The 27882-nt window shown below is 43.8% G+C and overlaps 1 protein-coding gene across 2 annotated transcripts in view; it reads right to left on the bottom strand.

The window, feature by feature from the left end:
- Nucleotides 1-257: 257 nt before the first annotated feature.
- Nucleotides 258-27882, bottom strand: part of TAFA1 (TAFA chemokine like family member 1) — a 1179244-nt gene continuing 1151619 nt past the window's right edge. For both annotated transcript variants that reach the window (XM_085624775.1, XM_085624776.1), the window contains one exon: nt 258-1365. Coding sequence is in view for 1 of the 2 variants with exons in the window: in XM_085624776.1 (XP_085480902.1) it covers nt 1348-1365 (18 nt within the window). In the remaining variant the exon portion in view is untranslated. The remainder of the gene's footprint in view (nt 1366-27882) is intronic.

Here is a 27882-nt window from a genome sequence, read left to right as displayed (position 1 = left end):
TGCCATTCATGCGCATGTGAGTGTTTGCGTAGTTTTCTACAAGGTTGGTAGACTTTCTTCCCACTGCTATTAGATGTCAAGTCTTGTGGTTGAATCCTCCATATTGCACCTAAATCCAATTTGTCCAACTTCTGCCTCTGATCGAAAGAGCCTTTTGTTCATTGACTAGTGTTTGGCTAGTGAAACTGTGCCATCTACAAATCCTGCAAACCAAAACATAGTTAAATAATTGAAGCTTGAGGAAAATTGACAAAATGTACAAATTAAACACTTTAATGCTCCCAGTCAGGATTATAAATATCGAAATTTCAACGAATACCATAACTTATCTCTAGCTTGCAGCGACATGAAGATGCTGGGTGGAGTCAGATAGTCCATAAAATCTGGATTCATCCTAAATAGCCATTGGAAAAAACTTAAATAGCAAAGAGGCTTTTATCCTTTCAGATGGACTTCCAAGATAAAAGAGCGGAACTCTGGTGATAGCAATGAGGATTGCGGCATACTATTCCATATGTACAAAGTTTGAAGACATTGTATTTACAGCTGTATTACAAAGGGAGGAAAAAGGCTAACAAAACTGGACCAAAGAAACTTGTAACAGATGGCAGTTCACTGGAAATGTGTATTTTCCTCTTATATGCTAATTGTCTTTATGGAGCTAAAAATAGACTCTGGGAAGAGGCTAGAACCACATGTATATAGACTGTATCAAGTATAAAGTATGGGTATGTAAGCAAAGCTAACATGCTAGTATTGTACAAGGGGAGAAAAACCTGCTTAGCACAAACAAAAACTGGGCACACCATACAACTTTTTCTTGAAGATTCTGTAGAAATGAAAGGAAGCTCTTGATTCAATAATGTACTCCAAGAAGTTATATATATCGAAGTTTGAGTAGTTGCTTTGCAGCATATTTGTTTTCCAGTTGACATGATTATCGCTGGAACTGCTGAAGTCTTCATATCTTGCAACAACATTGATACAGATGAAGGGAGCAATCTATTTCTCACAGGGCGTATCTTTCTCTCAAAATAATGTGTTAAATGTTACAAATAATTGTTTTTCCAAATCACATATCGGAGGTTCCAATATTTCCTTTCTGGAATCTTGCCCATTGAACTATTCTCATAATTTTCCATTGAAAAGTCTACCATTTGAGTTCATATTTCTATGGAACATATTCTTTCACTCAGTGATACCCCACTGTTCATGTTTGAAAAAAGTCAAAGTGCAAGTAAGAAATCCATTTGGCTTGGAAATGCTATAGATGGTTGAAACTTTCAGTGTGACATCTTTTGATTTTCACTGAATCTTCGGTTCTGCTTTCATGTAGGACACTCAATGTTAGGTTCTCGGGTGAATCTGAAAGACATAAGTGCAAATGATCAAGTTACTATTTTGGGTGCTATAAACGGTCTGTAGCTGTTTCAAGACGACATACTAAAAAGAATTGAACAATTCCGCAAATGCCATGTTAAATTATATCAAGATGGGACTTGAATGTAAACTTATGTTTTTATATATATTTACCAACATTACGCTAAATAAAATATGTCACTATACCTTGACAATGACTTCAGGTAAGGTGAACATATTATTCCCGCCAACCATCTAAAAATGTTCTTCCAGTCAATGTTTTTCTTCCTAAAAATTGTCTAATATATATGCTTATATCCCTGAAATTTGGTTCAATCCACATGTAAATGTACAAGTATGGACCTCAGTACAGTTATGGAGGTTTGACACATTTCCTTTACCACTGAAAAGAATAACAACCCAACCATGGCGAAAGATATATTAACCCCTTTCCCTCTGATTGTGCAAGTGGTGTAATCCATGAGTGAGTCCGCAGCATCAATCCACCAAGCTATGCGGGGACTATTGGCATCCCAAACATTGCATACAGGAACATGGCACAATGGAAAGTGGGCAGTTAAGAAGGGTCAGGTGCATCTTCAATTCAACCACCTCACAGGACTATTGATTATAAACTTTTGATTATGTCGCAACACCGGTATCATGTACACAACTCACTTGAGGTTAAAGGTCTAGGTCTTCATTATGAGTGTATCACATCTTTTGAAGTCCAATAGCACAAGGATTGGAATTTGAAAGGTGCGATCATTATCGCCTATAACAAGTTGTGCCATTTACAGTGGGGCATAAATGCACATTTTGGTGCTTTATGCACCAAAACCCACTTGTTCTGGTATTTACTGTTTAGCAGGCATTGTTTCCCCGTAAAACATTTCACTTGCCAAAATGTAGCAGGGGAAATTGCGATGCATGTGGTAACTATCACAAAACATGTAATCGAAATTACTTTGCAAACAGTTGTGTGCACAGAGATCAGAAAAGCGTGGACCCATGCTAAATGAGTGGAGCAGTATGATAATAGTTGATTACAGTACCTAATGTGTTTAAACAATTTTGGCTTTTTATGGCGATATGGTCATTGGTAGCAGCTTTGGCACAATGTGGCAAGGTTCTGCTCAGGAATACTTAAGAGCTAGTGTTTCAGCAAATTTCAGCAATATGGGGAGGGAGATAATTCACTTCTGCATAGTTCTGCCGCTGGTGGCCGTAGTTAGGGAATCAGACCCACACAATTAAGATACCAATTGGCTGATAAGTACAAGAGTTATACATCTGCATTCATAAGCAATTTCCAAATAGTTTTAATGAAAAGAAAAGACAAGTATAAATACATGCAACGTTTGTACTTATTTGCACATCTGTAGATGAGGTGATTCATTTTAAGCAAACTAATTATTTGAATTAGAATTAGAATTGAGTTGTTACTAGGAAATAGCATTTACTTATTAACCCACTAGTTTTTACTAATTTATAAAGACTCCATAAATGTAACGGAGACATAGCATAAGAAAGTAGTACACCAGTTACAGGCTCGAAGTGAGAAATAGTCAACGAATAGGAAACTATTAGTGCATTAGGTACAATCTCAAAGAAAGGCATTCAGATCACTCAGTGACTTTTATACACTATGTTCCACTCATTCATTTAAATATAGCATTATGAGACCATCGACATGTTATTGTCTTCATTCCAATATGTAAGTGATGCTCCATACAAATGAAACAATGCACAACAGAATGATGTACCTCAATTTCTGAAAATACCAACTGGCAAAGGCAAATTCTTGCTTCCCTTAGCTCCCAGGTACAAGGTAAAATTAGCAATTAATTGAATCTAGCTAAATAATAATAATAATTACAGTCACATTTGTGGCTGGTATTCTGACATCATATCTGTTACCACACCTGTCACTGACTAGATGTTAGTGGGCGAGTCAGTTAGGAGATCTACAATTTCCCACTCTGAAACTTTTAGAACAAGCATCTCGAGTGCTGTGTATGTTATGTGCCTAGTGTACCAGCTGCATTGACCTCTTTCACCATCCCTATCCTCAAAACATCAAAGGCTGTGTTGGGTCCTGTTGGTCTGAATAGTGCTGTGTCCAGTCCCTCTACCCCTTCCCCAGGCATCCATATTCGGCCTGCAGTGAGCATGCATGGATTTCGAGATGAGGTGGTTTGCCTGTGCTAGAGATTCTCATAGCAATAGTAAAGTAAAGTACAATGGGTTGCTATTTTTATTTTTCAGCAGAATTCTGGTTTATACTCTCTCTAGTAGTTGGGGACTGTTGATTAGTCCTTTACCTAATTGGACAACTGTTTTAGAGTCAGTATGCCTTGTCAATAAGGTTATTTTGAGTCCAAACCAAACAACATTCACATACATACAGAGATAAAAACCTTTGTCGTCATGGGTCGAATGAGCGGCGCCTGATTATACAGGCTGCTAGCAAATAACCAAGGGCCCAATTCACAAAAGTAATCTGAGACAAAATCCTAACTTTACGACTTTCGGTATTCACAAAAGGCATTTCGGAGTAGTAAAGTAAGGATTTCTAACTTTCCTACTGGTTTCACACAAACTTCCATTTCTCTATGAGAGCTTGTGCTACGGCCGGTTTACAGCTGCAGCGCAAGCTTCCATGGAGAAATGGGAGTATGCGACTGCCACATGATGCAGGAATGTTTAGGGGGCACCATAGGAGCCCACTAGGCCCCATAATGGAGGCCCCCAAAGTCACTTTCTGCCTCCCTTTGGAGGGGTGGATCGGCCTTAAAGGACAAGTGGAAACCGACATCATAGTCCCGGCAGCTGAGCCGGGGCTGGTTCCACCGTCATTATGAGATTATCGTTACACCAGCCACCACAATGGGCTCTGTGAGCCCATCAGAAGAAGAGCACAATGCCCCCGCCAGTTTCCCTCCGACCGCCTGCATTATAATACGGTGGTTTGAGGGACTCCATTAATTTTGGGCAGGAAGCCTCCGACTAGCTGTAGGAGGGCTTTCTGCCTGACATCGAAATCGGGCCCAAAGTCTTGAGTTGTCACTGCCACATCATCGGCATAAGCAAACACCTTGTATTCTATTTTATATTGAATTACAGGCTTGAAAATCCTGCTCTTCTCCAATTGAATTAAAATTGTGTTGATATATAGTGCAAATAATAATGGGGAGCAAGAACAGCCTTGTCTTGTCCCCCTGGAAATAAGTATCTTCCCTGATTCAAGACCACTTATCCGTATCTCCCAAAGCCTATTCCTTCTAAAAGTGACCATAAACAATCCCACGCCACTCGGCCAAAGGCTTTTCTCAGCGTCTAATAAAATAAGTCTGAGTGGTGTCTTTTGTGTTGCTGCTAAGTCAAAAAGCATGACCACCCTCCGTACATGATCCAAAATTCCCCTTTCAGGGATAAATCTGTGTTTTCTACATGAAACCAAAGGAGTTATAATTCTACTCAGTCTATTTGCCAGTATTTTTCCATAGACCTTACTACCGCAATTTACCAGAGATACAGGCCTATAGGAGCCCGGTACCAGGGAAGATTTATCTTTCTTTACAAAAATTGCTATGCTTGAATCCTCCCACGAGGAAGAGATAGAGCCCTGTTGTGCCTCCCTAAATGCCAACAATATACCTTCTCATAATTCAGTGAAGAAGACTTTGAAAAAATCTATAAGGACGGTGTCAGGACGCGCAGCTTTTCCTGAGGCCATAGACATTATAGCATCTGAGATTTCTTGCATATAAATTAAGAGATTCAGTGCCATCTGATCCTCTTCACTCAATCTACAACCCCCTAAATCATGATGGAGGTTTTCATATACATCGGTGAGGATTCAACATCTTTCTCATAAAGTTTATTAAAAAATCTTCAAACACCTTAATAATTCCTACCAGCATTTCCACAATTTTGCCTTCTTAATCCTTAATGGTTTTTATGTCTCCTCTTCCCCCCTTTGATCTGATACGCGTAGCCAATAGCCTGCCAGTAGCCTCACCATACTCATAGCAGTCTGATGTATAAGTGTGATATTTCAAAACTATTTCTTTGCTAAAATATTGATTCATTTTGGCTTTCCTTTTGGCTACTTCCTGCTGCATTTCTTGGGATCCTGTCCATTTCTTATATTCTGAATCAGTTCCTCCTCAACGTCTGCCAATCTACTATACAGAACTTCTATTTCCTCATTTCTCACCTTTTGAAGGTGTAGATAAAACTAAGAGCCTCTCCCCTAATCCCAGCCTTTAGGGTATCCCAAACTACCCTTGTGAGAGCCGTACCCCTATTTACCCCTTAAAATTGTTGTAACCAGGTCCTCATATGATCTGCATACGGTGGCTCTGCTAAAAGTGGCCCATCAAAGGTACATGGTCCCCACGGTCTGCCAATGCCCTCTACAGGTATTGTAAGGGTCAATAGATTGTGGTCCGTTATCACTTGAGGGGTGATCTCAATTATCACTTCAGAGGCCCTGCTAGCAGTCATAATAAAATAATCCAAGCAGGCCATCCTATTATGTTGATGAGAGTAAAAGGTAAAACCAGGATCAGGAGCTTATACTTCGCCTATAGATCTACTAAGACATGATCTTCCACAAGGTGTTCAAGGGCCCTATAAAACTTCAGTTTCAGTCCTCAATACACCTGTTCATTAAAGTGCATATGATTCACATCGAAATGAAGATTAAGGTCCTCACACAGTACCAATGAGATGAGCCATGAGGCTGACAAAATTTAATTAATTGATAATCGTTGCCTCATCGATATTAGCCCCGTAAATTGAACATAATGTACAGTGCATCAAGTCTCTTTTACATTCTAGAATTACCCACCATCCTAGCTCATCTACCAATCGACGAGGTACAGAACATATGTGATTCTTTTCGAGAACTGCAACCCCTCTATAAGTCACAATTTGTTGGGTACATGCCAATACATTTAGGCTCAGTTCCTTAAATGGTCTTTTTGCCTAAAAGGGATATGAGTCTCCTGAATACAAACTATATCAGATCTCATTGCTCTTAAAACAAGGGCAGCTCTAGCTCTTTTATTCCTATCAATTAGGCTGCATATATTTATTAAGCTGATACGTAATCTATCAATTCGCTTTTGCCCTCGCCTATCTGCCATTAGAGACTACTTTCTTCATAATATCTACCATCATCTTTTCCTAGAGTAGAAGAAAGGAAAATAAGCCATGCAACGTACAGATCTACAAAATTCCTAAAGTCAATTGATGTTACTTCCACATGACCTATTGCACCTATATCATTGTTGCTTTATTTATCCTGCTTCAAAATGTTTAAGCTTGCATGCCACCATTAAATTCACTGAAACCCCCCTCCCCTTGCCCCCACCTAACCTTTCCAGCTCACCCTAATAATCTACCACACCCCACTTCCCCCTCCGCTGTCACCCACTCAGAGCATTAGGACTGAGCAGGTCCAACATGATGCTATGCAAAACTTAGAGCCACCCCCTTCCTATATCTAGAAAATAATTCATAATTCTAAATGTATAAAAACCCTCCAGGTTCCCCCCTTTTCATTACCCCAGATCTTATTCATTCAGCTCATATTTGTCAAAAAGTCTTTGGAATTAGCCAAAAAGTACGATTTGTCCCTTACCACAATTTTCCATTTTGCAGGATTTTACTAAAAGGCTTGTGCCCCTTTAGCTTGGAACGATGGTATCAATTGGAGAAGCCACCATCTTTTACATACGGTAGATTAGAAGTAAACTGGTCTGACAAAAAACTCCTGCCCTTTTGTTGTACATTTCTAATCTGGCCAAGTCAAATCATAGAGAATCTGCTGCACCAAAGAAATTGCCTAGAAAAATCAAAATCGCCCTTGGTTTGGACTCTGCCTGCCCTGCTCCTGGATTTAATTTAAACAGAATCCTATGCGCTCTTTGAATTTCAACAACCCAATTCCAGTGCACTAGTTCTGGGAAAGCTTCCTTACATAGCACAACCACATATTTGTGCACATTCAGCCCTTCAGCCCTTTCAGGGATACCCAAAATCCTTAAGTTGTTCCTCCTTAATCTATTTTCAAGATCTTCAAATTTCCATTGGGTATCATCATACCAGAGGCATCATCTTCAAGTTTAGATATTCTGTTCTTGGCCTCTCCCATTCTATTAGCAAATTCTGAACATGATTTAGATATTTGTCTGATAGCCTCCTGCATTTTGCAGCAGGCACTTTGCATTCATCAGCTCTCTGTTCTTGTCTCTTTGTGATGGAGCATAATGTTTTGATCTTATACGGGAGCTTCACCAGGAGCTGTTCCCCTCAAACATGAGGCAGCCGAGTGACCCAGAGCAATTCTTGCTCTCCTGATTATTGATTTGATGTTCCTTTTTATATGTTTCTTTAGCTTTTTTCTTCCTCACTGTGCCAGATTCCTTCCCTAAAATTTCGGAGGTCCTGTGCGACTGCTGCTCTCCCCCAGATTGCTCTCGTCACTTACTACACTTCATATGGAGCTTTTCCTGGAAGAAAAATCGCTCAGTTCCAGCTCCTCTTCCTCAGATTTGCTAGAATGGTCTGAGAAAGAATTATCGGCGGATTCAATCTCTGGTCCAGCTACCCCGGCATTTCAATCTGTAAAGCAGTCTGTCAGATTTTATAATGTCTGTAGTTATCCAAGGTAATTACCCTTTCTGAGGTATGTAAAACAGTTCCAGCCTCAAAAGTATTATTGGGGCTAACATAATCAGGAAAGAGCACCTTTTCAACAATCAGGGACCTGGGCCAGTTAGATAACGATTCACTACCTATAGCAGTCCCCTCTTGCATACCTGCTGTTAAGCCTCCTGTTAAGGGGGAGTTAAGAGCCTGATCCTTCTTATCAGTAGAGTCCTCCTTGCCTTCTGTCAATCGTGTCCCATCAAAAGGCCATTCTTCGCGTTTGCCAAATCACTCAGAGAGGGTGTTTTAACCATCATTTTGGTTTGCCCTCCTGCAGTGTCCAGGGCTCCAGAGACATGGCTGTCAGTTTCTGTAGGGTTCAGCCTATGAGCTGCAGTCCGGTCCCTGGGGCAGGCTGAATGCCTGAGGCAGTGCCTGGGTGCTGGAGGCATCTCGTCAGTCCAGCGTCGAAAGTGGCGCCAGATTTTCTGCAGAGTTTGACGCACAAAGCGTCTTGCACAACGAATCCTGGTAAGCGATAGCCAATCCAGCGACCATACACTTTCCAGCTCAGACCGGCATATCCTAATCAGTGAGCATATCATCAACATTTCCATAGCAGTAGTTATGCACCGTGAGGGATAATCATAAAAACTGCATCATCCTTAAGGGTGACTCATAGAAGTGCGTTACAGCTGCCTGACGTGCTTGCCATCTTGCCCCTCTGCAAAAACTGTTTCCTATGTAACTTATTGATTCAAATTTTTATTTGTTTGATGGGAAAGTGCTTTAAAATCCAAAGTTGAAGCCTATAGTTAATGTAGTATCAAGTGATCTTTGGAATGGCCAGATTTATTATCTATTTGAAATGTTAAGCATGGCCTGTCTAAACTTGGATGCCATGCTTAACAAAATGGAATTCTAATTACTGGGTGGTCTACTGTCGTTCACATATTATACTTTCATTTGTGTATGTATAGTTGCACATCCTCCTGTTAAGGGGGAGTTAAGAGCCTGATCCTTCTTATCAGTAGAGTCCGCCTTGCCTTCTGCCAATCGTGTCCCATCAAAAAGGCCATTCTTCGCGTTTGCCAAATCACTCAGAGAGGGTGTTTTAAACATCATTTTGGTTTGCCCTCCTGCAGTGTCCAGGGCTCCAGAGACATGGCTGTCCGTTTCTGTAGGGTTCAGCCTATGAGCTGCAGTCCGGTCCCTGGGGCAGGCTGAATGCCTGAGGCAGTGCCTGGGTGCTGGAGGCATCTCGTCAGTCCAGCGTCGAAAGTGGCGCCAGATCTTCTGCAGAGTTTGACGCACAAAGCGTCTTGCACAACGAATCCTGGTAAGCGATAGCCAATCCAGCGACCATACACTTTCCAGGTCAGACCGGCATATCCTAATCAGTGAGCATATCATCAACATTTCCATAGCAGTAGTTATGCACCGTGAGGGATAATCATAAAAACTGCATCATCCTTAAGGGTGACTCATAGAAGTGCGTTACAGCTGCCTGACGTGCTTGCCATCTTGCCCCTCTGCAAAAACTGTTTCCTATGTAACTTATTGATTCAAATTTTTATTTGTTTGATGGGAAAGTGCTTTAAAATCCAAAGTTGAAGCCTATAGTTAATGTAGTATCAAGTGATCTTTGGAATGGCCAGATTTATTATCTATTTGAAATGTTAAGCATGGCCTGTCTAAACTTGGATGCCATGCTTAACAAAATGGAATTCTAATTACTGGGTGGTCTACTGTCGTTCACATATTATACTTTCATTTGTGTATGTATAGTTGCACATCCTAAAAAGTATATTTGGCAGTGTTTGAGAATATAGTAAGTATATGCAAAAGCTCAAACAGTAAAATGGTCTCAAACAAAAAATACACCCTGCTAGGAAAGGTGTTGTATGTGGTCCCAACAATGGTTGAAGGTCTATGATAATGCAACGTACAAGGAAGGTCAAAGCACATTTCTCAATATTTCAAAGTAACAGTACATATTTAAATAAAAGATGGTTGCTGGTTAGGGTGTTTCAGATTAAAATACACATTTATTCTTCCTCAAGAGATGAAATGCTGTTCCAGTGCTGCATGTGAAAGAGACAAACAATCAATGGTAATACAATGTTGTATGTGAGCAAGATGAACAGCTGGCACAGGTTTTTTTCAAACTGGTAGTGAACTACTAGGATGATTCTCTTATCTGCAGTTCTGCAATTTGTATGCCATTTCTGTTTCCTCTTCCTCAACTCCAAACTTACAAAATGCTTAATAAAGTTCAGTTTGGACATTGACTCAGTAGACCGCGACCTAGGTGTGATTTGTGGCCAACCACAATGCTTAGCATGCCAGATACAGAAACCAGGTTTGGCCTGGTCAGTGGTTTTAGCGTAAGACTCAAAAATGGAAGTTCAAAATCCGCAGGGTGGCAAGGCAGCAAACTGTAGCCGAGGTCAGACAGCCCTTGGACACAGTCCCAGTGAAGCTGTTGGCTTTGGCGGGAAAAGCTCAGAGCGAGGGAAATTTGAATTTCGTACCCAGAGAAGTCATCTCACTAGCCAAATACTTTCGATACCTTCAACCAATCAATTTCTTCACTCGCACTTTGTCACTTTTTCGGAGCTAAGAATCCTTTAGTAGGGTAAGGCTGCACGCTGTAGCCGAAGAGGGCTCCACCATGTTGTCCTGCTGAATTTGATTTGCTGCCGCTGTAGAGCAGTAGTCCTCAGCTGGATCAATTTGGGAGCTTTGTATTGGTCCTGCCTGTATTGAATTTGAAAATATATCCAAGGACTAGGTTTTCAGGGGTGGTAGCAGAAATCCACCCAGGCACAGCCAAGAACACCAGAGCCTTAGGAATAGCACTGGAGGTGGGGGGCAGGACTTACCACAGCAGGGGCCAACATCATGGTCCAGGACAGTCCTTGAGATGTAACCAACATAGTGCAAGAGAGAGGGTGTCATTATCATGTTCACCAATAGATTGTGAAAATAGAAACACTGATAGGATTGTTGAAAATTATACTTGTTTTTTTGACCTGAAGAAGTTCTATTGTGTTTAAAGGAATGAAACACGTCAGCTGATTGTCTGTGATTTGTTTGATATTTGATGGAAAAATAGAGGAGAACTTTCAATTGGATGCTTGAATCTTTGTCACCTCATTGTACTTTGAAGTGTGCTCTCATCCAATTGGATTCATGGATTTTCTGTGCTGAAGGTTGCAGGGGTGAACTTAGTTGCTGAGTACTGGAAAGAGGAGCACTCATACCTAAATTTACACTAAGGATTAATCAGGGATGTGCTGGGTTTCTGTTTTGTCACCTCTGATTGCATATTGTATCCAGGGTAGGTCAAATGTGGAACTGGTCAAATAGGCTTCTTGTAGCCGGTTGTGTGCTTGGAGCTTGAGTAGGTGGTCAACTCTATGACCATTGGACTCCACTTCTTTGTCCTGGGTACAAAAGGGAGCATGCCCAGTCCTTCAGGGCTACTTTCAGGTCTCGAACAGCAAGTTTAGTACTCTTCTGAATTTCCTGAGGTCAAGTAGTGTTGTGAAGAGAGCACCCGGGGGTGCCGCATTTGTACCTTGCACTAGCTTGTCGATGCAATGACTACTGGCCTCTCCTTAACCAATGGGGTAGAAGTTACCTGGGGTAAACCTACTCACTTTTGCACTGGTGCCCTACTGCAAACAATCCCATGGTGCTGCTCACTCCTTAAGTCCAAAAGGATGAAACCCTTATGCTCTTATGAAGAACCTTTGTGCCCAACCAGAGGTGTGCCCAGACTAATGAGTAGCCCATCCTCTGTGGTCACTCCAAACCAGTTGAGGGGGGATCTCCCCTCCCACTGGGCTTGGGGCCTGTCTGACTAAGGGAACAAAAAAAGGGACATGTCCAGGTGTCATCTGACATCTGCCTAGGCGGGGGGAGGCCACTTTGAAGCAAATTCAGTTCCTGGGCACTACTCATATGCTCATCCTGCCAGTGGAACAAAAAGACCTGCTTTTGTGTTTGTTCTAGAAGCAATTTTCAAATTTCATTCACGGCCATTCACTAGTTGGGAGACAATTGGTAGGCTCATGTAAATTAGCCTTTAGTAGTTTTCAGGAAAAAGACAACTTTTGAAAAGTTACTTTTCCTTACTTTTTAATCATAAAACAACTTCATCATTTAATTGGGCTTTTGATAAATAATAAAAAGAGGTGTTGAATCATATTTCTAGCAGGTCCCTACCCTGAGATAACAGAATGTATATTTAATATTGCTTCCCAATGTTTCTCCATGGGCCAACCAGCCTTCCAACAGTGAAAATAGCTTGTGGGTGCTAGTCAATGTAAGTACATGTTTAATTACATTTCTACATGTCCTGCATTTAAATATCATGCACCGGGCCTTGTAGGCTGCAAGACCTATGTGGGGGTGAATTATTAATATTTAAAAAGGCAGTTTAGACCTGCCAAAGGGGTTTATTTTGACAGGTCAAATTGCAGTTTCTAGACTACTACAGTCAGGCTACAATAGCAGACCCGATTCTATGCTTGTAATGCCATTGTAGTGGATGCCACAATTGGTGCTGCAGTCCACTAGCGGCATTTGACTTCCGGGCCCTGGGTACACTTCACCCTATATACATGGGACTTATAGGTAAGTTAAATATGACAATTAGGAGTATACCAATTCAACCATGTTAAAAAGAGGGAGCATGGACACCTTACTATTGGTTAGCAGGGATTAAGTGCAGAGTTCTACAGCCAACAAAACAGATAGGGCAAACGTTTTTTGTGTGAGGATGCATTTAAACAAAGTCCCACCAACAACAGCTGCTCCCATTCTGTTGTTTGTTCACCAGCGTTTCTGGCACATCTTTCCACAAGTGGCATTTTTTGTGGTACATTTTTACTGTGAATGATGCATAATTATGCAAAGTGGCATAATAGCATAATTTTAGGAAAATGTCACATAACAAGCCTAATGTGAAATTAACAAAATTAAGCAAATTACTTTGGCATAATTTGAATTTCACCCAGGTCTAGTCATGAGTAATGTAAAATGTGAGGCCATGAGCAGTGAACGACAGGAGTTGTAGTTACTCCACTAAATTATAACTGCCGAATATCAGAGGTTTTTCAGTTGTGGGTAGGTAGAGTTAGGATAATTTTTACATAGGAAATTCATTTTTTGTGCTGCAAATTACTTGGCACCGTTTAACGAAAGAAACTTTTAAAAAAAGGCTATTTTTCCCTAATTTGCGCCAGAAAAGTTTTTGGGTGATTCATCAAAGACGGTCCCAAAACACGTTTTCACCATTCATTTTCTATAGGAAATTTAGACACAGCTACAGCTTAAACTGCTAAACAAATTTACACCAAATTTGGAAGAAAGCTAGCTTTAGATCCAGAAAGAGTGCCTTTTGTGTTATGGTGTAAATCAGTTCAGATGTTCTTGTGCAATTAATGAAAAAAAGTTGGTATATTTAGGGACTCTGAGGCTCCGCAGATCCTGACATATCTCAAATTGAGATCTGATTGGCTGCCATCACCACAACTAGGAAGTGGTGGGAGCCTCTCTCTGAGTCATTAATGACCCTAGGGACCCCATTCCCGAAGGCTGGGTCAGGCTATGTCCCAGGGAGCCCACCTTGGGACAGAGCGGTTCCCCTGCCTTGCACTGGTGAGGGCAGGGAAAGTGTGTTTGAATCTTGTGCCAAGAAGGAGCAAACACCATGTCCGCTCTCTCCCACTGGAGTAGACTTTTCATCTGTTTCCCTGCCCACAGTGAGGCAGGCAGGGAAACAGATGAAAAGATTGCTTCTGCCAGCAGGGAGCAGCAATTTTAGCTGCTACCTATGCGTGGTAGTGATGTTGGCTCCTGCTGGATGTTGGGTGCCAGCTGGGGCAACAGGGCCTTCCCTCATGGCCCCTAAGGAAAGTGTGGTGGGTGCCAAGGTGGGCACTCACCCTTTGTTGGCCAGGCCCTGGGGGATAAGGGCCGCATGCTTCCCTCCCCCTTTGCAGATGCAGCTGGGCCCAAGGGGATGGTATCCTCATGCCAATATTGGCCTGGTATGAGGGCACATGCACCCTGCCCCTTCAAATATGCAGCCGGGGAGGGGGTTCTCTGGAACAAAAGCAGCTGAGCAGGAGGTGTGTGCCCCCCATTGACATATGTGGCTGGGCCCCAGGGGATTGGGTATAGGAGCTAAAATCATGAAATGCATTCTGTCTCATCCCCTTAAATATCTTGCCGGGCCCCAGGGTATGGGGTCCCTGGGAACCAAAAGCTGCCTGGGGAGCTGGCTCCCATGACCACTTCCCCTAAAAAATGTGCCAGGCCCCAGGAATGTGGTCCCTAGGATGAGAAATAGACCAGTGAGGGGGGCACATGCCTGCTCCCCCAAAATATTTGCTGGGTCCGAGGGATGGGTCCCGGGGGCCAAAATAGGCACAGGAAGGGGGCCACATGTCCACCTTCTCTTAATTTTAATTAGTGGCCATGGTGATGGGGTCCTCAGGGCCATAATGGCTTCAGGGAGGGGGGCCACAGGCCACTGGCAAGGCCCAGTGGCAACTCAAACCATGCACAACCAAACACTCTGCACAGTGTGGGGTTGGCTGCATGTGGGGCATTGGCCACAGGGCCTGGCCACAGGTCAGGCCTTGCAGCCAGTCCCCCCACCATGCAGGGTCAAGGTGAGGGGTTAGATTGATGTATGCTAATTATATATTACTTTTAATTTTAAAAAAACTTGAAATTCACTGAAAATGCAAGAGTTATCTCAAGTAACTATACCTTATGCCCTAAGGTAACTATAATTCATGCCCTCGCTATGCACTGCTAATTACCTTAGATAATTCATCACTCATGACATCTTCTTTGACACCATTGATCATGTCACTGTGCATGACAGGGGCGCAAGTTATAGTTACCTTAGGGCAAGAATTATACAGGCACATGCATCAACCTTTTTTGTGAGCGCATACGGTGCTATACGCAAAAATCGGCCATTTGCGCCCAAAAATAGGGCTTTTGCGATGCCTCAAGGTGTAAGGCACTCACAATTTAAGAAATCTCAATTAATTGCGATTTCTTAAATTGCAATTGCATTTAAGGAATTGCAATTAGCTATTCTTTAAATACAATGCAAGAACCACTTTTAAATAGTGATTTCGCTATTTAGGGCTACAATTAAACTGGTCGGTAATTTGCAAAAACTTCAAAAAATGCACTGAAGTGCATTTTTCAAAGTTTCATGTTGTGCACACACATGCCCTTGGGGCATGTGTGTGCACAACACGGGTGCACATCACAATTTCAGGGGTGCAACAGGATGTCCTTTTGACACCCTTGCACCCTTGAAATTGCATTTGGTACTCGCAAATTGCACATGCAATCTCCAATTCATTCCTATGGGCCTGTAGGCCCATAGGAATGAATGGGGAGCCATTCTTTAATTGCGACTCGCAAATTGCGAGTGGCAACTAAGGATTGTTTAGGGATCGCTATTTTATAGCGATTTCTACATGCATAGGCTTTTGCGAGTCCTTAATTGGGATTCCTTAATAATCGCAATTAAGAACTCGCAAAATCCTACCTTGATGCATGTGCCCCATAGTTACTTGAGATAACTATAACCATAACTTGTGAATTTCAGTGTTTTTTAGAGTTTAAAACCTTACGTTGTTACTGAATATTTCACCTAACTATAACGTTACTTTAACTTGGGCTTTTTCAGTGAATTTCGTTTTTTTTCTTCTTTTTTTTTAACGTAAAGTAATATTTATTATCAAATATAAAATCAGCCCGCAGCTGCACAGGGCAGGAAGTTGGCTTCAGGGCTTGGCTTGTGGGCAGGCCCAGTGGACAACCCCTCCAAAGGCAGCCATCTCCACACTGTGCAGGTCTTGAGCAGCGGGGGGTTGGCCACAGGGCATGGCTGCATGGACCCCTGCCCAAGCCCATTTTGACCCTGGGGATCCAGATCCATAAATATTTTAAAGGGGAGGGTGCCACAGTGACCCCTCTCCAAGCCTCATTAGAGCCCGGGGACTGCGTGGCCTTATTCAATTTAAAGGGTAGGGGGCATGTGCCTCACCCTCACTGAGACCTATTAGGCCCTTGGGACCCTATCCAGCCAGGTCAGAGGAAACACAGGTTTCCCCACGCCGATGTGATCAGGGAAAGCGATGTGTCCCAGGGGTGGACTCCCCAGGACATTGTATGGTTCACGGAGGGGATCCACATGACCCCCCCCTTCTAATTAGTTTAACGGCCCTGGGGAATGGGGTCCACAGGACGTTAGAGGCATGGAAAGGGGGCCGTGTGGTCCCGCTTCCCTTCACAAATATTGTGGGCCAGGAGATATGGGGTCTCTGGGGCTGAATATGGCTTGATGAGGGGTGCTGCGTTCCCCCTCCCCTAAAAAATACTTCAGACCCCTGAGGTGGGGTCCCTGGGGCTGAAGGTGGCCTGCGGAGAGGGGATTCATGCCCACTCTAAAAATATTTTGTGCCTCAGGGAAAGTGTCCCTGGGGCCAAAATTGTCCCGGGGAAGGGGGGCCACATGCACTCCCCTCCCCTCAAAAACATAAATATGTCCTGCCCCACCCTAGGGCGATTGAAAAAGAAGCGAGGGAGACCGTACTTCTTTTTCCTTATAAATGTTGCTGCGGATCCTCTTTGAAAAAAAATCTTTTTGGCCCAAGGCGGGAACCAGACCGGGGGGACCAGGATATTCATATCCTGCCCCCTTGTGTCTTTTTTTTAAACCTTTTTTTAGGACTAGGGTCTGAGTTTCAAATCCTGAAACCACTTCCTAGTTGAGCTGCTGGCAGCCAATCAGATCTTGCTTTGAGGTCTGTTGGCTCCACGGCATGAAATATACAATTATTTTAATATTAATTTCTCAGCAACTACTGAACAGTTTCACACCAAACACAAAAGCACTCTTTTTGGACCAATTTTCTAGCTTTCTGTTAAACTTGGTGTAAATGATATCAGCGGTTAGGGCTGCTGCAGGGTCTATAGTCTCTCTGCAAAGATAAATGGTCAAAATGTGATTTGAGAACCCCCTTTTTCTCAGCCCCCTCTTGACAGATCACCCTGAAACTTGCCATGCACAAACTAGTCAAACAGTAGCACTTTTTTGGAAGGTTTTGTGGAGATTTGTCAAATGGAGTTAATGTTATTAGCCACACAAATGCATTTCCTAAGTAAACACGATCCTCAATCAATCAATCAGGATTTATAAAGCGCAGCTAATTACCCAATACGATATCCAAGTGCTTGCAGGCCCCAGAGGCTCATTCGAACAGCCAGTTCTTGAAGGCCATTCAGAATTCCGGAAGTGAGGTGATGGTTTAAAGGTACGTGGGGAGGCTGTTTCAGGTCTTTGCTGTGATGTGGGAGGAGTGTACTCCACTTCTGCTTTGGCAGAGGGGAGAGTATGGGCAAGTGAAAGAGAGGCAGAGCGTAGTCTTCTCGATGGTTGGTGGAAGTTCAGGTCGTGGTTAATGTAGGCAGGTCCTGGGTTGAGTAGAGCTTTGTGTGAGTGGGGCAGCAGCATGATTTTGCATGTCTTCTGTACGGGGAGCCAGTAGAGTTTCTTGAGGTATGGTGTGATGTGGGTTCATTGGTAAAAGGTTGAGATGAGTCTGGCTGCGGAGTTCTGTATGGTCTGATGTCTCTGTAGAAGGTGTGCAGTGATTCCTACATAGTGGGCATTGTCATAGTCCAGTCAGATGGTGGTGAGAGCTTGTGTCATGGTGCGTTCGTGTGTAGGGGTAGTCACTTGAAGATCTTAAGTAGCATGCACAGAGTGAGGAAGCAGGCTGATGATACGCGTTGATCTGTGATTTCATGGTGAGCTTGTTGTCAATGATAATTCTGAGGTTTCTAGCATGGTTGGAGGGAGTGGGTGCGGGCCCAAGGTCTGATGGCCACTAGGAGTCATTCCCTGTGTTGTTGCCGTCGCCAAAGATCAGTACTTCTGTCTTGTCTGTGTTCAGCTGCAGGCAGTTGTTCTTCATCCAGTCGAAGACAATTATCATGCATCTCTGGAAGTTGGCTCTGGTGGTGGTGAGGCAGTCAGTAAGAGGAAGAGCTGGGTGTCGTCTGCGTAGGAAATTATGTTGAGACCGTGGGATAGGACCGTGTTGGCCAGTGTGGTCATGTTTGAGTTGAAGAGTGTTGGGCTAAGGGATGAATCCTGGGGGAAACCACAGGTGATCTCCGTGGGTTCAAGATGAAAAGTGGGAGATGAACTATCTGAGCGCGTGCCCTTGGATGGCGATGTGGTGGAGTCTTTCAATCAGTGTGTGGTGGGATATGGTGTTGAAGGTTGCCAAGAGGTCGAGGAGGATCAAAGCTGCTGTTTCTCCTCAGCCGATGAATGTTCAGATGTTGTTGGTGGCTGCAATCAGGGCAGTTTCGGTGCTGTGATTTCTGCGGAAGCTGGATTGGGCAGCGTTGAGTAGCTGGTTCTGCTCCAGATGTGTCATGAATTGATTCTTGATGATCTTTTCCAGTACCTTTGCTGAGCATAGGGGAGCAGGGAGATTGGATGGTAGTTTTTGAGTTTGCAGAGGTTGGTGGAGGGCTTGTTGAGAAGTGGCCTGACTTCAGCGTGTTTCCAGGCATCAGGAAATGTTGCAGTAGTGATAGAGGTGTTGAATATGGTGGTGAGTTCCTCGCCGATACATTGGTTTCTGAGGTTGAAGGTATGGTGCGGACATGGGTCTGTGGGAGCTCCAGGGTGGATGGATTTCTCCTGGGTAGAGAGGATATTCCAGGTAGTCAGTGTGTGGTTCGTGTCAGTTACGGTGTTGTTTACGGTGGTGGAAATATGTTGAGGAAGTCTGTAGCTGAGGATTGGCGTTTGAAGTTTATTTATGTGGTTGCGATTTTATTGTGGAAGAAGTGGGCAAGGTTGTCGCACAGGTACTGTGAGGATGTGATGTTTTCACTGGCAGGTGGGTTTGAGAATCGCTTAACAATGTTGAAAAGTTCCTTGGTGTTGTTCTCGCTGGTTTTGATGCATGCAGCAGTGGTTGTCTTCTTTGTTGCCCTCAGGAGACTGTGGTAGAGCTTGAGGGAGGTCTCGAAGGCTGCCCTGTCAGAGGTGTTCTTGCTGGTGCGCCAACTCCTCTCCAACTGTTTGCTGTCTTGTTTCCTGATCTGAGTTTTTATGTGTTCCAGCTGGCCTTTTTAGGGGATTTTCTCTGGATGTTGTTCTTGATGGGGACGATGCTGTCTGCACAATCGGCGACCCAGACATTGAAGTTTTTCCTTCCCTGTTCGAGGTTTTTGGTGGTAGCAGGGTTGGAGGTGTTGAAGACATTTGCCTAGCTGGTCTCTGAGATTTTATTCCACCTCTGGTGGGGTATATTGGTCATCTTGGGGGTGGCGGTGTGGGGGCTGGAGAATCTGAAGTGGACCATGGAGTGATCAGTCCACATGAGTGTGTGACATGGCTGTATTTGATAAGGTTGCTGGAAGTGAAAATTGGGTCTATTGTGTATTCTGCAGTGTGTGTAGGGTTGTGGATGATCTGGGTCAATCCAAGGCTGGTCATCCTACCGAGGAGGTGTGCAGTTGTTTCATCATTGAGGTTGTCGATGTTAAAATTTATGCCGCCAAGGAAGATGTAGTCTGTGGAGTCAAAGGCTAGAGGTACAATGAAGTCTGTGATGCTGTTGCAGAAGCTGGAGTGCAGGCCTGGAGGCTGGTATGTGAGGGTGCCTCTGATAATTGTCTTTTCATCAATGTGGAGCTTGAAGTTTAGATGTTCCATGGGGGTGGTGAAGTTGTCAGTGGTGGTGGTACTGTATGGTCTCTTTGTGGATGATGGCTGTTCCTCCTCCTGGCCTGTTGGTGTAGACCTGGTGAGTGATTTTATATCCTGTCAGGGATCGTTGTAGCAATGTCTTGGGTGGATGTGTGGCTGAGCCAGGTTTCAGTGAGGAAGACTATGCCGAGTGTGAGTGTGGTGATGATGTTCCATAATTCATTGAAATGCTTCCATAATGAGCGTGAGTTGAGAAGGAAGCATGCAAGTTGGCTTTTTTGTTCAGGTCTGTGGTGTGTTTGGGGTGGGGCTGGTTGGTGGGTTGGTGTGTGTGCAGTAGCAGGTGAAGTGGCAGTGGGTGCAGGTGAAAGGTCCAACCATGGAGCGTGGGTTAGTGTGGGTTTGTTGTGCTATCCGGGGTTGAGAATATAGAGCTCTGAGATGGTGTATCTTCAGGGGGCAGGAGGGCCAGAGGTCATGATGCTGGGCATGGGCCAGGTGTGGATGGGCACAGACAGGCTTGTCTTAGACACGCCAGTGCATGCCCGCTGCACACGTCCTCTGCGAGCTCATGATGTGACCTGCATTAGGTTGGTCCTGGGGTGGGTGGGGCTTCAGTTGGTAGAAAGAACAATGAGTGGGAAAACCTGGTCAGGAAAAATCCAGCAGGAAAACCCGAGCAGCTGTGGTGTCATTGAATCAGTTTGGAACAAGTAGGAACTGGAGGTGACAGGCAAGTGGCAAGCTAGGTGTCCAGGGGCCTACTGATGTGGTTGTGCTGTGGCCTGCATTAAGTAGGTCCTGAGGTGGACAGGGCTTCTGTTTGTGGGTAGAATGGGAAGTGGGAAAACCTGGTCAGGAAAACCCCTTTGGGAAATCCGGGGCAGCTGCGGTGTCACTGGATCAGTCTGGAACAAGCAGGAACTTGAGACCAGAGGTAAGTTGCAAGATAGGTGTCCAGGTGCCTACTTCTAACTACTACTAACTATAAATACTCAGTGGCAAGTGGCACTGGGATGTATATATATATATATCACCTACTGGCGGTCGCCAGTAGGTAGATATAGTTAGGACCTATTTTCCATAGGAAATCCACAACATTCTATTTGGAATAACTTTGGCGCCGATTGACAAATCTTCGCGAAATTTTCAAAACTTTTGGCCAGCTCCGGTCCGCTTATATATATATTTAGGATGTAGTTACCATAGCAAGAGTGTTTGTTTTTCGATTTGTCCATAACTTTGGCACTGGTTGACGAATATTCAGAAATTTTTAAAAAATAATATGACGCTCACTTCAGCTACAATCTTGAAAGTTTTGGGTGATCCCTCAAGTGGGGGCCGAGAACCAGGGAGTGCTTAAAAGCGCGTTTTCCCCATTTTAATTTCTATAGGAAATTCAGACATGGCTACAGCCCAAACTGCTGAACGAGATTACACCAAATTTGGCAGGAAGGTAGATGTTTGTTCAGGGATGTGACTTAATGTTATTCGGCGTAAATCTGTTCAGTGGTTTTGGAGTTAATTAAAGACATCTCCAGTTGTATATATGGAAAGCTCGATGCGTCGAGTCCGTGACCCCTTCCAATCTCGTGCTGAGATCTGTTTGGCTGCCAACACTTCAAACGAGGAAGTATTGGCAGCTGTCTTGTGACTCGGTTGAACCAAGTCACAGGAAAAAACATTTTAAAAAAAAGAAAAGAGAGCAGGGTAGAAACACAGGGACACCACAGGAGCAAAAAAGCATTTTTTGTTTAAAAAAGTTAAGCAGGAGTCACGTTGGAACCACAAATCCCGCTGAAAATTAAATTAAAAAAAGAAGTGCAGGCTGCTTTGCTTCGTTATTAATTGGCTCTCAGGTGGGCCAGTTCCTGGAGGCAGTGTACAAATAACAGAGGGGGTACACGAGCCCCCTCTCCTTGGACTTAGTATGTCACAGGGACCACCACCTCTCTGGGGCTTCATTTAAATAATAGTGCTGACCAGGCAACCCCCGTGCCCTGGGGACTGCCACCTCCCTAGAGCAATACGTGAATTTTAATGCAGGGTGGCCTGTGCAGCCCCGGGTACCACCACCTTCCCGGGCAAAAGAAAAAATTGCCTGGAGGGTCTACACACCCCCCGCAGCCACAAGGACTGCCACCTCCCCAGGGCAAAAATGAAATTAGAGCGGGGTCCATAGGGCACCCCTGCAGTACTGAGGACCGCCACATCCCAGGGGAAACACTTTCAAATTAAATACGGGGTCCGCATGACCCCCGCAGCCCTGAGGACCACAACCTCCCTGGGCCAAAATTAACATTGCCAACATTGGCCTTGGGGATAGCTACCCCCAGGGCTGGCTCCTGCAATATCCCGGGGTGTACAGCTCCCGTCAACACTGCTATGCTTCGAGTAAGCGAGAGCATGTATAATGCTTTCGTTTACTTGAAGCAGAGCAAAATTACTTTTGGACAGAGGGAGCAGCATGTGTAGCAGCTGCCTCTGTCCAAACCCATTTCTGGCTCCCTCAGGATGCGTGGAGCTGGCAGGGACAATAGAAGCCTGCAGGCTCCCCCGTGGTACCCAACAGAAGAGGACGTGCCCTGGGTGGGACCAGGGAACCCATAGTAGAGGCATGGCCCTGGGGCTGAAATTGGCCAGGAGGGGGGTGTTGCGCAGTCTCCCTCCCTTTTTAATGTTTTTAAAAAAGGGGGCAGGCCAAAATAGGCCCAGGAGTAGTCCCCTCCCTTTATATATAAAAAAGTAACAAAGACTAGAAAGGCCAGGCCCCGGGGAATGGGCTCTTATCTTTTTTTCAAGTCAATACAAAGTTTATTGTATGGATTACTTAAAACCATGACAATATAAGAAATTTATAAAAAGACATAGTATACAAAAAGAAAAAAGAAAATAATGGTTCCTTGCAAGACCCTGTTAGATAACTGATGCATTGTGCCCCAAAAATTAAACACTCAGGAAGTACAAGCAGTTTTAGCTAAATTTAAGATAATGTAACTATTTGCAATCTGTTATAATTAAACCACTTTGAATTTTTTATAAGAGAAATAAAAATAGCTTAAAATCCACCGCAAGAATTCAGAAAATGCTTAACAGGTATTAAAACTCTCTAATGCCTGATGTCCGTGGTGCAGAAACTAAAAGTTATCGATTCACGATTATCTCAATACTTTTTTGTGAATTTTTAAGGAAGTCCTGCACAGCTTTAAAGAATGTGCCTATTCTTGCCAATTCAAGGGGCACCATAGCGCTAAAAGTCCAGTTCATTGCATGATTACATGTTCTTATACCATGGGTTAAAAAGAGTGGCTTTAATAGAGATCGCCGGAAGTCGAGCAATGTGGGGCAGCTACAAATAAATGTAAAAAAGTTTCTGATTTGTAGCCGTAAAGTCTACACTTAACTATCTTAGAAAGCAGTGGCCAATTGGGGTTAAAGTCTTTAATGTGTAATGCCAGCATCCTTACTGCCAAGATTTGGGTAATGCAAACTTTCCCTATTGCACAGTTAAGATAAGGCTGTGCCTGAAGTCCAACTTGGCTGTCATTGTTGTATTATGCAGCCAGGGCTCTTAGTGGCGGTGTAGACCTAATGTTTTGCAAGTCTGTGGTCTTTCAGAGTAGTTTAGTTTGTTTTTTCATTCTACTTTTTACTGCGGTGTACGTAATTGAAGAGGTATTTAGAACGGTCAGGTCCATTTGTAGAGTTGCTGCTGCCGTCATTAAATAGGTAGACCACAGGTTGCTTTTATATTCGAATATATCTTGCAGAATAAATTTCAGGGTACCTGGCAACGCCATTGTGCATCTATAAAAGTACTTTAAAAAAGACCCCATGCTAGACCAGGCGATGCCCACCAGGCCAAATTCAAGCCTTACCAAGGGTCCCCTGATCTAATGGGGAAATTTGAACACTCTTTTATACGTTTTTAGGTGTCGTTTTTCGATAGTTTTGGTGAGTTGAGCCGGAAAGGCCTCACTGCCGTAAGTAAATGCAGAAGGTAATACAGCCCTAGGCACTTTTCTAATTGGGGCTGAAGAGGGGCTTTTAAGGGCTGTATGTAATTGGCAGAGTCTAGTAATTATTAATGCTGCCTTATCCTTTAAGTGGCGCTTGTGTATTGTTGGTGCGCCATTCGCAGAGAACAAAGTTCCCAGACAATTATAAGATTTAGCTCCTGAGATTTTTAGAGGTCTCAGAGACCAGTTACTACTTGTTTGTTTTAGCGACCTTCCGAAGGATAACACCTTTGTTTTTGATTCATTTACCATCATCTTGTTTGCACTATTATATGAATGAAGAGAATTTAGTGCTCTCTGGAGTCCTATTTTTGAACTGTCAAGCAGGACAATGTCATCCGCGTATTGCAATATTGTGATCTTGGTAGTGCCTATTTTTTGGGGGATTAAGTTAGCGTCGCTAAGTGCCCGGCAAATGTCCGCCGTATATAAATTAAAAAACATTGGAGCGAGGACCTTGTTTTAGCCCTTGATGAGTGTTGATCTTCCCAGTTAGTGCAGTATCTGACAGCTTGACCCTCACCCAAGTTGATGTATATAATGATATAATGGCATTGAGAAGACCACTGGGAATACCCCACACCTGGAGTTTTCTCCACAAAATACCTCTGTCCACCATATCGAATGCAGAAGAGTAGTCCACGAAGCATGCATAGAGTGCTGTTGTCTTTTGGCTTTTTGCCCCAGGGAATGGGCACCCAAGGGCCAAATTCTGCCTGGGGAGGGGGGCCATGTGGCTTCCTCCCAATTCTAAAAATGCCTGGCCCCGGGGGATGGGGTCCCCGGGGCTATGATGCCACCTTCCCTAAAAATAAAAGCATTTTAAAAACCATGTCAACTCTACCACTCAGCAAACGCATATCCTGGCACGCTGTCGGTTCATCAGTCCAGCTGTGTGGGACTCACTGGCGGTAACAGGAGGGGTAGCTGGCCCTCAAGGACCCTCAAGAGCCAATGGGACTTCATCCCCCCTACTAGTAGTGCGCCAGGAGGCATGTTAGCAGAGAGGTGGAGAAAGGGGGCATTGCCTCTGACAATCTCTCAGCAATCCTGCGGTGTGGGACTTACTGGAGGTAACAAGAGGGGTATTTGACCTCCAAGGATGTCCTTGGGGGCCAACTACCCCTCCTGTTATCTCCAGTAAGTCTCACACAGCTGGATTGCTAAGAGGTTGTTGAAGGCCACGCCCTCTTTCCCCACCTCTCTGCAAACACACCTCCTGGTGCACTACTGGTTGGGGAATGAAGTTCACTTTACTCCTGACGGACCTTGGGGGCCAACAAGCCCTCCTGGGACCTCCTGTAAGTCCTACACAGCAGGCTTCCAGAGAGCTGGTCAGACATCCGCCCCCTTTCTCTACCTCTCTGCAAACGCCATTACTATATAAAAATAAAAACATGGAAATTCACTGAAAAAACCAAAGGTTACAGGGACATTATAGTTAGGAATTAGAATTTAAAAAACTTTAGAAATTCACTGAAAGAAAACAAAGATTAGAAAGACGGTATAGTTAGGATCAGGTTTCACTCATAGAAAACCAGTGAAATTTAGCAGTTACAGTTAGCTGAGCTAACTATAACTTGCGCCCTCGTAATGCACTGCTTATGACCTTACATATTACATCACTCATGACATGGTCAGTGACAGCTCTGATGACATCATCCAGAAAATGACTAATGCACCCACTCACACCCCATAGAGCCTTTCAAACACCCACTTCTACATAACCATTCACAAACCCATTCATAGATCCATACCAGTACTTGCACACTCACTCACTGATTCATAAATCTACACACATCCACTCACTCACCGATATAGCCACTTACATACCCACTCACTAACTAATACAGCTACTGACATATCAACTCATAGACCTATACAGTTGCTCACACAGTGAGTCAGTCACCCAAAGAGCTACTCACACATCTATTCACTCACCTATACAGTCAATCACACAACCACTTACTCATCCATACATTTATACACACCCACATACTTACTCATACAGATACAAACACTTACTCACTCACCTATACAGTTACTGACACAAGCACACACTCACCCATACAGTCACTCTCACATTCACTCCCTCACCCATAGTCACTTGTATACCCCATCACTCACCTATACTGCCTTTCACATACCCAGTTACTCACCCATATACCACTGACACATCTACTTATGCACTCACACAGCCCCTCACATACACAACCATTAACTCATACATTAACTGACTCACCCCCTCAATCACCCATACAGGCAGTCACACACACCTTCACAGACACTCAGACACCCATACAAGTACTTAAACAACCAATCACTTGTGCATACAGCCACTCACCCACCTACTCACACACCCATACAGCCACTTTGATACCAAGTGCCTGACTGATACAGACATTCACACAACCAGTCACTCACTCATACATTCACAAAGGCACCGCATCCCACACTTATACAGTCAGTCATGCAGCCACTGAATCATTCTTACTGGCACTTGTACACCCACTGGTTCAACCATACACCTTGGTAAATATAACTAACACTCATAAACATTTTTTTTAAAACTCACAGTCAAAGAATGATATCATCAGTGATGTCATGAGTGATGTCAATGAGCATGTCACGAGTGATGTAATATGTGAGGTCATAACCAGTACATTGTGCGGGCACGGGTTATAGTTAGCTTAGATAACTATAACAGCTGAATTTCACTGGCTATGTACAATTGAAATCTGAGCCTAACTATACTGTCTATGTAAGCTTTGTTTTTTCAGTGAATTTCTAAGTTTTTTTATTCCGTTTCCTAACTATAACTTCACTGTAGCCTTTGTTTTTTTCAGTGAATATCTATAAATCTAGCTATCTATCTCTCTATCTCGACAGACAGACAGACAGACAGACAGACAGACAGACAGACAGACAGACAGACAGACAGACAGACAGACAGACAGATAGATAGATAGATAGATAGATAGATAGATAGATAGATAGATAGATAGATAGATAGATAGATAGATAGATAGATAGATAGATAGATAGATAGATAGATAGATAGATAGATAGATAGATAGATAGATAGATAGATAGATAGATAGATAGATAGATAGATAGATAGATAGATAGATAGATAGACAGACAGACAGACAGACAGACAGACAGACAGACAGATTGATAGATTTATATGGAGGGGTGTTGGTGGACAGGTTAGTCCCTCCATACACCCTACAAAGCACACCGGACAGCCGAGAGAAAGGAGTCAGTGGATAGGTCAGTCTCTCTCCAAACCCTAGTATGCACACTCATCATGTAAGGGAGAGGTATCAGCAGACAGAATAGTACCTACCCAATACCCTAGTATGCACACCAGTCATCTGAGTGAGAGTTCTCAGTGGAGAGGCAAGTTCCTGCCCACACTCTACTATGCACACCCATCATCTGAGAGAGGAGCCTCAGTAGAGAGTCCGGTCCCTGCCAAAATCCTACGGGGCATATCAGTCATCCCAGAGAGAGTTGTCATAGAAGTGGCTCATCTCCATCCACATCCCACTATGCACAGTCATCATCCAAATCAGAGATCTCTGTGGGAAGGTCAGTCAATCTCCACACCATACTATGAACAGGGAGGACCTGGCTTGATAGTTCGGGCTGGACTGTTCCTATGAGGCACATGGTCAAGACTGATTTGCATGTGGCTGGGTTCAAACTGGAATGGCATGATGATCAAAAAATGGATGGATTTATGCCCAGATCTCTGTACTGGGGTGAATGTATGACATTGTTCTGCATTCTGTCTATCAACTGTTGTTTTTGCATTTGTCCCCCCGAGTGGGACTGGTGTGCCCAGATGTGTATCCCGTTCTCTCCCTGCCATTGGAATCAAGCTATCCTGGCTGAAGAGGAGTGAAACTCCTAAACCGGTCCTAGGATGCTTGTTTCCAGTCCAGGGAGGACCTGGCTTGGCAGTTTGGGCTGGACTGTTCCCATGAGGCACAGGGTCAAGACTGATTTGCATATGGCTGGGTTCAAACTGGAATGGCATGGTGAGCAAAAAAA

This window comes from Triturus cristatus, chromosome 9 (assembly GCF_964204655.1).
Source record: "Triturus cristatus chromosome 9, aTriCri1.1, whole genome shotgun sequence".
NCBI lineage: Eukaryota > Metazoa > Chordata > Amphibia > Caudata > Salamandridae > Triturus > Triturus cristatus.
Note: the sequence above shows the minus strand (reverse complement) of the source record. Positions and strands in the feature narration are given on the sequence as shown.